An 11,312-nucleotide genomic window follows, 5' to 3' on the forward strand; every position below is an offset into this window, starting at 1 on the left:
GTCACATGACCTGATGCTCATGACGCCTCCCTCTGCCTCCTTCTCTCCTTCACTTCCTCCCTCTGCCTCCTTCACTTCCTCCCTCTGCCTCCTTCTCTCCTTCACTTCCTCCCTCTGCCTCCTTCTCTCCTTCACTTCCTCCCTTTGCCTCCTTCTCCACATGTCCTCCCTCACTTCCTCCCTCTGCCTCCTTCTCTCCTTCACTTCCTCCCTTTGCCTCCTTCTCCACATGTCCTCCCTCACTTCCTCCCTCTGCCTCCTTCTCTCCTTCACCACATTTCCTCCCTCACTTCCTCCCCTGCCTCCTTCTCTCCTTCACTTCCTCCCTCTGCCTCCTTCTCTCCTTCACTTCCTCCCTTTGCCTCCTTCTCTCCCTCACTTCCTCCCCTGCCTCCTTCTCTCCCTCACTTCCTCCCTCTGCCTCCTTCTCTCCTTCACTTCCTCCCTCTGCCTCCTTCTCTCCTTCACTTCCTCCCTCTGCCTCCTTCTCTCCTTCACTTCCTCCCTCTGCCTCCTTCTCTCCTTCACTTCCTCCCTTTGCCTCCTTCTCTCCTTCACTTCCTCCCTCTGCCTCCTTCTCTCCTTCACTTCCTCCCTCTGCCTCCTTCTCTCCTTCACTTCCTCCCTCTGCCTCCTTCTCTCCTTCACTTCCTCCCTCTGCCTCCTTCTCTCCTTCACTTCTCCCTCTGCCTCCTTCTCTCCTTCACGTCCTCCCTCTGCCTCCTTCTCTCCTTCAACACACTTCCTCCCTCACTTCCTCCCCTGCCTCCTTCTCTCCTTCACTTCCTCCCTCTGCCTCCTTCACTTCCTCCCTTTGCCTCCTTCTCTCATTCTCTCCTTCTCTCCTTCACTTCCTCCCTCTGCCTCCTTCTCTCCTTCACCACATTTCCTCCCTCACTTCCTCCCCTGCCTCCTTCTCTCCTTCACTTCCTCCCTCTGCCTCCTTCTCTCCCTCACTTCCTCCCTCTGCCTCCTTCTCTCCCTCACTTCCTCCCTCTGCCTCCTTCTCTCCTTCACTTCCTCCCTCTGCCTCCTTCTCTCCTTCACTTCCTCCCTCTGCCTCCTTCTCTCCTTCACTTCCTCCCTCTGCCTTCTTCTCTCCTTCACTTCCTCCCTCTGCCTCCTTCTCTCCCTCACTTCCTCCCCTGCCTCCTTCTCTCCCTCACTTCCTCCCTCTGCCTCCTTCTCTCCTTCACTTCCTCCCTCTGCCTCCTTCTCTCCTTCACTTCTCCCTCTGCATCCTTCTCTCCTTCACATCCTCCCTCTGCCTCCTTCTCTCCTTCAACACACTTCCTCCCTCACTTCCTCCCCTGCCTCCTTCTCTCCTTCACTTCCTCCCTCTGCCTCCTTCTCTCCTTCACTTCCTCCCTTTGCCTCCTTCTCTCATTCTCTCCTTCTCTCCTTCACTTCCTCCCTCTGCCTCCTTCTCTCCTTCACCACATTTCCTCCCTCACTTCCTCCCCTGCCTCCTTCTCTCCTTCACTTCCTCCCTCTGCCTCCTTCTCTCCTTCACTTCCTCCCTTTGCCTCCTTCTCTCCCTCACTTCCTCCCCTGCCTCCTTCTCTCCCTCACTTCCTCCCTCTGCCTCCTTCTCTCCTTCACTTCCTCCCTCTGCCTCCTTCTCTCCTTCACTTCCTCCCTCTGCCTCCTTCTCTCCTTCACTTCCTCCCTCTGCCTCCTTCTCTCCTTCACTTCCTCCCTTTGCCTCCTTCTCTCCTTCACTTCCTCCCTCTGCCTCCTTCTCTCCTTCACTTCCTCCCTCTGCCTCCTTCTCTCCTTCACTTCCTCCCTTTGCCTCCTTCTCTCCCTCACTTCCTCCCCTGCCTCCTTCTCTCCCTCACTTCCTCCCTCTGCCTCCTTCTCTCCTTCACTTCCTCCCTCTGCCTCCTTCTCTCCTTCACTTCCTCCCTCTGCCTCCTTCTCTCCTTCACTTCCTCCCTCTGCCTCCTTCTCTCCTTCACTTCCTCCCTTTGCCTCCTTCTCTCCTTCACTTCCTCCCTCTGCCTCCTTCTCTCCTTCACTTCCTCCCTCTGCCTCCTTCTCTCCTTCACTTCCTCCCTCTGCCTCCTTCTCTCCTTCACTTCCTCCCTCTGCCTCCTTCTCTCCTTCACGTCCTCCCTCTGCCTCCTTCTCTCCTTCAACACACTTCCTCCCTCACTTCCTCCCCTGCCTCCTTCTCTCCTTCACTTCCTCCCTCTGCCTCCTTCACTTCCTCCCTTTGCCTCCTTCTCTCATTCTCTCCTTCTCTCCTTCACTTCCTCCCTCTGCCTCCTTCTCTCCTTCACCACATTTCCTCCCTCACTTCCTCCCCTGCCTCCTTCTCTCCTTCACTTCCTCCCTCTGCCTCCTTCTCTCCCTCACTTCCTCCCTCTGCCTCCTTCTCTCCCTCACTTCCTCCCTCTGCCTCCTTCTCTCCTTCACTTCCTCCCTCTGCCTCCTTCTCTCCTTCACTTCCTCCCTCTGCCTCCTTCTCTCCTTCACTTCCTCCCTCTGCCTTCTTCTCTCCTTCACTTCCTCCCTCTGCCTCCTTCTCTCCTTCACTTCCTCCCTCTGCCTCCTTCTCTCCTTCACTTCCTCCCTCTGCCTCCTTCTCTCCTTCACTTCCTCCCTCTGCATCCTTCTCTCCTTCACGTCCTCCCTCTGCCTCCTTCTCTCCTTCAACACACTTCCTCCCTCACTTCCTCCCCTGCCTCCTTCTCTCCTTCACTTCCTCCCTCTGCCTCCTTCTCTCCTTCACTTCCTCCCTTTGCCTCCTTCTCTCATTCTCTCCTTCTCTCCTTCACTTCCTCCCTCTGCCTCCTTCTCTCCTTCACCACATTTCCTCCCTCACTTCCTCCCCTGCCTCCTTCTCTCCTTCACTTCCTCCCTCTGCCTCCTTCTCTCCTTCACTTCCTCCCTTTGCCTCCTTCTCTCCCTCACTTCCTCCCCTGCCTCCTTCTCTCCCTCACTTCCTCCCTCTGCCTCCTTCTCTCCTTCACCACATTTCCTCCCTCACTTCCTCCCCTGCCTCCTTCTCTCCTTCACTTCCTCCCTCTGCCTCCTTCTCTCCTTCACTTCCTCCCTCTGCCTCCTTCTCTCCTTCACTTCCTCCCTCTGCCTCCTTCTCTCCTTCACTTCCTCCCTTTGCCTCCTTCTCTCCCTCACTTCCTCCCCTGCCTCCTTCTCTCCCTCACTTCCTCCCTCTGCCTCCTTCTCTCCTTCACCACATTTCCTCCCTCACTTCCTCCCCTGCCTCCTTCTCTCCCTCACTTCCTCCCCTGCCTCCTTCTCTCCCTCACTTCCTCCCTCTGCCTCCTTCTCTCCTTCACCACATTTCCTCCCTCACTTCCTCCCCTGCCTCCTTCTCTCCTTCACTTCCTCCCTCTGCCTCCTTCTCTCCTTCACTTCCTCCCTCTGCCTCCTTCTCTCCCTCACTTCCTCCCTCTGCCTCCTTCTCTCCCTCACTTCCTCCCTCTGCCTCCTTCTCTCCTTCACTTCCTCCCTCTGCCTCCTTCTCTCCTTCACTTCCTCCCTCTGCCTCCTTCTCTCCTTCACTTCCTCCCTCTGCCTTCTTCTCTCCTTCACTTCCTCCCTCTGCCTCCTTCTCTCCTTCACTTCCTCCCTCTGCCTCCTTCTCTCCTTCACTTCCTCCCTCTGCCTCCTTCTCTCCTTCACTTCCTCCCTCTGCATCCTTCTCTCCTTCACGTCCTCCCTCTGCCTCCTTCTCTCCTTCAACACACTTCCTCCCTCACTTCCTCCCCTGCCTCCTTCTCTCCTTCACTTCCTCCCTCTGCCTCCTTCTCTCCTTCACTTCCTCCCTTTGCCTCCTTCTCTCATTCTCTCCTTCTCTCCTTCACTTCCTCCCTCTGCCTCCTTCTCTCCTTCACCACATTTCCTCCCTCACTTCCTCCCCTGCCTCCTTCTCTCCTTCACTTCCTCCCTCTGCCTCCTTCTCTCCTTCACTTCCTCCCTTTGCCTCCTTCTCTCCCTCACTTCCTCCCCTGCCTCCTTCTCTCCCTCACTTCCTCCCTCTGCCTCCTTCTCTCCTTCACCACATTTCCTCCCTCACTTCCTCCCCTGCCTCCTTCTCTCCTTCACTTCCTCCCTCTGCCTCCTTCTCTCCTTCACTTCCTCCCTCTGCCTCCTTCTCTCCTTCACTTCCTCCCTCTGCCTCCTTCTCTCCTTCACTTCCTCCCTTTGCCTCCTTCTCTCCCTCACTTCCTCCCCTGCCTCCTTCTCTCCCTCACTTCCTCCCTCTGCCTCCTTCTCTCCTTCACCACATTTCCTCCCTCACTTCCTCCCCTGCCTCCTTCTCTCCTTCACTTCCTCCCTCTGTCTCCTTCTCTCCTTCACTTCCTCCCTTTGCCTCCTTCTCTCATTCTCTCATTCTCTCCTTCACTTCCTCCCTCTGCCTCCTTCTCTCCTTCACTTCCTCCCTTTGCCTCCTTCTCTCCCTCACTTCCTCCCCTGCCTCCTTCTCTCCCTCACTTCCTCCCTCTGCCTCCTTCTCTCCTTCACCACATTTCCTCCCTCACTTCCTCCCTCTGCCTCCTTCTCTCCTTCACTTCCTCCCTCTGCCTCCTTCTCTCCCTCACTTCCTTCCTCTGCCTCCTTCTCTCCTTCACTTCCTCCCTTTGCCTCCTTCTCTCATTCTCTCCTTCTCTCCTTCACTTCCTCCCTCTGCCTCCTTCTCTCCTTCACCACATTTCCTCCCTCACTTCCTCCCCTGCCTCCTTCTCTCCTTCACTTCCTCCCTCTGCCTCCTTCTCTCCCTCACTTCCTCCCTCTGCCTCCTTCTCTCCTTCACTTCCTCCCTTTGCCTCCTTCTCTCATTCTCTCCTTCTCTCCTTCACTTCCTCCCTCTGCCTCCTTCTCTCCCTCACTTCCTCCCTCTGCCTCCTTCTCTCCTTCTCCACATGTCCTCCCTCACTTCCTCCCTCTGCCTCCTTCTCTCCTTCACTTCCTCCCTTTTCCTCTTTCTCTCCTTCTCCACATGTCCTCCCTCACTTCCTCCCTCTGCCTCCTTCTCTCCTTCACTTCCTCCCTTTGCCTCCTTCTCCACATGTCCTCCGTCACTTCCTCCCTCTGCCTCCTTCTCTCCTTCTCCACATGTCCTCCCTCACTTCCTCCCTCTGCCTCCTTCTCTCCTTCACTTCCTCCCTTTGCCTCCTTCTCTCCTTCTCCACATGTCCTCCCTCACTTCCTCCCTCTGCCTCCTTCTCTCCTTCACTTCCTCCCTTTGCCTCCTTCTCCACATGTCCTCCGTCACTTCCTCCCTCTGCCTCCTTCCCTCCTTCACCACATTTCCTCCCTCACCAAGTGTATGTTTTACTCAGGCATCTAAACTACATGACATCAAACATGAGTGATACTATTAATGCACAGTAGCTGATAATAATCTCTCCCTCTCCCTCTCTCCCTCTCTCTCCCCCTCCCCCTCCCTCTCTCTCTCCCTCTCTCTCCCCCTCCCCCTCCCTCTCTCTCCCTCTCTCTCCCCCTCCCTCCCTCCCTCCCTCCAGAGCTTCCCTTGGTGTCTCTCCTCCAGAAGACTCCCTCCTCTCCAGTCTGCTGTCACGCTACAGGGTTCTACCCGGAGAGAGCCGCTCTGTTCTGGAGGAAGGATGGAGAGGAGCTCCATGAGGACGTGGACCACGGAGAGATCCTCCCCAACCACGACGGAACCTTCCAGATGAGCGTCGACCTGAAAGTCTCCTCGGTGCCAGCTGGAGACTGGGGGAGGTACGAGTGTGTGTTCCAGCTGGCCGGTGTGGAGACCGACAACGTCACCAGACTGGATGCAGCGGTGATCCGGACCAACGGAGGTGAGGCCAGGAGGAGGAAGGAGGCGAACACGTGTGTTCTGAGAGTTATGCCTTTTAGTTTGTGCTGAATACCACTTCATTCTTGTGTTGTGTGCTTTAAGCTGATGAACGCCCTCTAAACTCAAGTGGACGTTGGTTTCTTTCATTTTGAAAAAGGCCGTTTGTGCCAAAGTGGTTTCTTTATTTTCACATAATTATTTCTGCAGTTATCGCAAATGAAACAATGACATTTTGTGTTTTCACAGAGACACACTTCAAAGTCCTGACCAAAGTGATTCACTGCCTCAGCTTTTGTTTTGTTGTTTTGCTCAACAGAGAAGCCCTTTGACATGACCGTCATCATCATCGTCATCGCTGCAGTGGCTGGTCTTTTCCTCCTCGTCCTCCTCGCTGTCGGTGGATTCATGGCTTACAAAAAGAGGAAAGGTGAGAAACTCAAGGATTTCCAAGTTTGACGTTTCCTGTTCTTCTTTGATTTTAGCCTTTGACTTCCTGCTTATCAGGTTGCAAAGGGAAACCAGCTTCAGGTCACTTTCCCAGTCTGAAGCAACCAGCAGTAAGACGTGTAGAGCTCAGAGCCCCAGTGTGATGGTGATGTGACAGGACCATTGTAATCTAACAGAGAACTGGTATAACGCTCCAATGAAATCAGAAAGGGAGAAGGGATTTAACCCTTTAAAAACAGTGTGCGAAAATCTCCCTGCGCCTATTATCAGACAAAAAACAACAACACATTATCTCCGGAACCACATGGTTGTTTAACTTCATCTAAAGTGCTACAATACCGCTGTAACGGGACGGCCCTGACCTGGTCAGAACTTAGGGGAAGCGTCTACTCCTTACGCCAGCCGTGTAAGGAGGGCCCGTTTTAGAACCTTGAGGTTTCCCTCTCAGTTTGCTTTCGATTACAATTTATCGAGACAATAACGGATGTTAAAAACCCCATTTGTTTTTCCCTGTGGCCTACTTATTTCATTGAGCCACAGTGATCCACCGAACTGTTTCCTCTAATAGGAAAGGAAGATGAACCGTTTTACACACAGTGTAGCCCAAACGATTACTTACATTTGTCTGGATCTGGAAACGAGGCAGGATCGTGCTGGATTGTGTTCCCTGGTCAATGGCCTAGGTGTTACCTTCTTCATCTCGAAAAACCTGGAAGTTATCTTATTCCATTAAACGGGAGTCCCCATTGAGTAGAGTTCTACACTCTTATTTTAGAGTATACATTTTATTTCAACAGTTATTATACACACAGTACCATAATGGAGTATTTTTCTTTACTTGGGGGTTTGTTTATTCCCCTCAGTAGCTAAGAGTCAGTTCACCAGTATTATATGTTTAAAAAGCGTAAAAGGTCACATTTGTAATTCATCAACCGTTTCTTTTTTGTCTTAGAAGCAGTTACCAGTATTACAATGTAGGAAAGTCTCTGTTTGATTTCTCAAACTGAGTGGTTCCATCTCAGGGACAGAGTCCAAGAGGAACTGAAGAGTGTACAGTTTATCATAGTATTTATAGGCTAGTGTGTGGGAAGATCCCTTATCAATACATAGTGGGAGTGACTTAGTAGCAGGTGTGTGTGGTTACAACATGCACCTCGGCCATACGGCCAAAAGTGTTAGTAGTTACTGTTTCAGAACAACTTCAAAGAGGGCAGCTGAACAAGTGTCAGACAGATTATGTGTATTTGAGTAATTGGTGTCTGTGGTTCAACATCCCCTGAACCCGATCACATGTTCAACAGCTACAAGAATACAGATTAAAAAAACACAAAAGGTCAGCTGCAAGGCACAGGATCTACTATGACCATATTTAGACTTGTGTCATGTGATAGATAAGTGTCATAAAAAAACAGGAATGTACTACAGTGTATTAAGCGTGATGAAGACTATTTCACTCAAAACAGTTTAGCATAATGCATTGTGATAAAAGACTATATTTCACTCAAAACAATGTAGTTATAATGCATAGTTATAATGCATATGTAATTATAATGCATAAAGAGAAAATGAAAAGAACTTAGAAAAGAGAAGAAAAGTATATATAAAGAATTTGTCATAACCCAATGCTCAACACTGCAACCCTTGTGAGAAGAGACATCTGGTGTGAAACATCATTAAAGTAACCGTTAAGTTTAAGTACTTATGTAAACTCCATTTTTGAACCGAACGTCACAGTTTTTTGCCTGAAACTCCTTTGAAAACCCGAATGCTGTGTTCTATTATGATGGTTGTTGCAGATTCCAATTCTTAGGTCCTAATCTTTCCAAAAAGGTGTCTTATTAGTATTTGGGTTGTTGGAAAGGCCCTGAACCATACAGTTTGAAAAACTCGGTGACCGCTCAAGGAGGCATTTTTGAGAAATCTTGTCATATCGTGCTGAATAGTTCATAGTTATGATCAAAATATCTTTTAAAAGTGATTTTTTTTGCAGATATAAATTTCTCCCCAATACTTTGCTGAACAAATGCATACAATAAACACAAGTATTGGAATTCATTTGGGGTTCCTACGACGACTCAAACACAGGGGAAAAGAAACAAAGGTCTAGAGCCAAAATTGGTTGCAGGGTGTTTGTAGCTCTGACAACTTTTCTTTTTTTTCCAGCCAAATACAACTTGTTTTATTCACTTGTACTTTTTTTATTTCTCACTTTGTGCTGAAGTTGATCACGGTTTAGTTCCTAGTTCAGCAAAGTGAGAAGCAACCAGCAGCATGGGGGTCCGGCTTTGGGGCCACAGGTCCTCTGCTGTTGTCGTCACCAGGTCCTCTGCTGTTGTCATCACAGGTCCTCTGATCACACTGGAGCTCTGCTGGTTTACTGAGTGTTTGTGAAGACGAGCCTGAACTCATCACTGTTACTGCTAAAGAGTTTCTTTAATGCAGCAGCCAACAGTCAGCAGACTCAGTCCTCCATGATGTCAGAGAGAAGTTCTAGAACAATGAATAAAGACTGAAGCAGACTGTAAACGGTTGTTTTGTCACCAATGTAAGGGAGTCAGATTCAGTGGAGAAAAGATATTCTGAATATACAACTGTGACGTCTGACATCCTGTCTTTTCTTTTTATTTCAGATAAAGATCCTCAAGGAAGTAAGTAGAAGTGTTTTAATTTCATTTAAACTGTAATCTTTGACTAGATGCTCATGTGCAGAGTGGTTAACAATGAGTTGTAATTCATAACTCCAAACTGACATGATCATAGTTGTTCTAACTGATATCAAGTGGGTGAAGTACGGGTGAATAACATAAATGATATTCACTTACATATGATGTCATTTATACTTTCATCATTCCTACAATATTAATATGTTTTAAAATGAAAAAGTAGAAATTATCATAAAGTAGAAATAAAGAAAGAAAAGCATAAGAAGAATGAAATCATTCTGTACATACTCGTATACACACATCTGTGCATACAGAGCACAAGACGGTTGATTTTAGTTCCATGAGTATAAGATTATAGACTCAGAACATTTGTGGAGAGAAAGTTCATCCAGGAAGCTGAACTGGATGATTTATGTTGTTCTGTTTTTGTAGGTGTGATGACTCCACTTAACCCGTCTCCTCCTCCGATGAGCGGATCAGGTTCATATCCATCTATCTATCTATCTATCTATCTATCTATCTATCTATCTATCTATCTATCTATCTATCTATCTATCTATCTATCTATCTATCTATCTATCTATCTATCTATCTATCTATCTATCTATCTATCTATCTATCTATCTATCTATCTATCTATCTATCTATCTATCTATCTATCTATCTATCTATCTATCTATCTATCTATCTATCTATCTATCTATCTATCTATCTATCTATCTATCTATCTATCTATCTATCCATCCACCCACCATTGACTTGACTATTTTTCTAACTGTATGTCCTTCTCTTCAGGGTCTACTCTTCTTCAGCAGAAGACGTAAGCGCCTCCACACAACTGATGTAAAGGTAACTACTTCCTCTTCCTGTCTGAAATATCACCTGTATTCATATTTATACTCATGTTCAGAACACACATTCACTTCTCCGTCCTAAAGGTTTGACACCTTTCCATTTCTGACACATTAGAGACATATTGTTACTTTCTACACTCTTCATTTATGAATGCTTATTTATTTTCCCAGACAGATGCGGGTGGCAGCGTGAAGAGGAGGGAACTCCTCTCCTTCACAAATTGGCGACAGTAGACATCATTATCTACAAAGATGAAGAAAAGGGGCCACCTCACCACCAACATTAGGATTGAATACCACTTATGTTTTATGTGTCATCGGCTGGAATACAAAGAAAACACATTTGGAAAAACTGGTTGAAAAAAAATGTATTAAATTATTTGGATCATTTAGTTTCAATATGAGAAAAAAAAAATGAAATCCCTCAAATGAGGAAGATTGTTCTTGGAGATCTTCAGAAGAATGAAAGCATCACAGCTCTCTTCACATAAAGATGTTCATCTCAAACAAATCCACCAGCTACACTTTAATACTTCTGCTGTTGGGCTTTCTGCTGAAATCAATATTGGTAACACACATGTAACACACACACACACACACAATATAGACATCAGTACATTTGTTTCCAGTTGTGTAAATAGTTTGCTTGTGTTTTTCTTTCCAGCAGATCACATTTAAAGATCTAGGTTTGATTCCATACGGGCTGAAGCAAATCATATTTTATGTCTGAGGTTTTTCTGAATTAATCAAATATTTTTAAATATCATAGTATTTAAATTTTATCTGAGATTCTAAAATAGTTGTGTGATGTTTGAAGCTTCTCAGCTGATAGACGTTTTCTTTAATATATTTCCTGCTGGTATTTTGGGACCCGGGATGTTTGTGTATAAATTGAACATTAATGCTCTGAATCTCTTCTTGTGTTGGGTTACGTGATGAAAGTCAAATGAAGTCGCTCCGTTTCATTCTTTTTGTACTTTTGTCTTGCTTTTCAATAAATTACCCATAAATCCAAATCTCTGTGTCTTGTTGTGTCAGAGCGGAGGACCTATTGTAATCGTAATGTTTATTATTAGGGCCCGAGCACTGACGTGGTCAGAGCGGAGGACCTATTGTTATTTGAACGTTTATTATATGTATATGTCGTCGTTGCATGGGGAAAGGAGGTGCTTTGGCGAAACCTACATTTTTCAAAAATTGAACATTAATCCGACTTGGTGAAAATTGCGATCTTATTGGGGTGTCGAAAATAAATGTTTGATAGCGCCCCCTAGAGGCAACAGGAAGTTACATGTTTTCTACTTGTACACCGTGCTCCTCACAGATTATTCAGATCCCTCTCCAAGGTTGTCGGAACAGACTTAAGACATTGATTATGCATCACCTTGAAGATTGTTAGGATCCGTTGAACGGCGTCGAGACGTGTGCAGTCTAATTTTTAATTAGAGTCATAGCGCCACCTAATGGTAACAGGAAGTAAAATGTTATATACTTTGGCATGGTCAAATCAGATTGACATCAAATTACTTCTACACAAACATAAGACTT

General features: G+C 47.5%; 1 protein-coding gene across 1 annotated transcript in view; it reads left to right on the plus strand.

Annotated features, from left to right (window-relative positions):
• The window catches only part of LOC306742842 (class I histocompatibility antigen, F10 alpha chain-like), a 15,305-nt gene extending 4,531 nt beyond the window's left edge, over positions 1 to 10,774 (plus strand). The window contains exons 4-9 of the mRNA XM_079225279.1: positions 5,499 to 5,801; positions 6,117 to 6,227; positions 8,878 to 8,895; positions 9,343 to 9,390; positions 9,706 to 9,759; positions 9,936 to 10,774. Of these exons, the coding sequence (XP_079081405.1) occupies positions 5,499 to 5,801; positions 6,117 to 6,227; positions 8,878 to 8,895; positions 9,343 to 9,390; positions 9,706 to 9,734 (509 nt within the window). The 3' untranslated portion in view covers positions 9,735 to 9,759; positions 9,936 to 10,774. The remainder of the gene's footprint in view (positions 1 to 5,498; positions 5,802 to 6,116; positions 6,228 to 8,877; positions 8,896 to 9,342; positions 9,391 to 9,705; positions 9,760 to 9,935) is intronic.
• The last annotated feature ends 538 nt before the right edge of the window (positions 10,775 to 11,312 follow it).

Source organism: Taurulus bubalis (assembly GCF_910589615.1).
Source record: "Taurulus bubalis genome assembly, chromosome: 10".
NCBI classification, from domain to species: Eukaryota; Metazoa; Chordata; class Actinopteri; order Perciformes; family Cottidae; genus Taurulus; species Taurulus bubalis.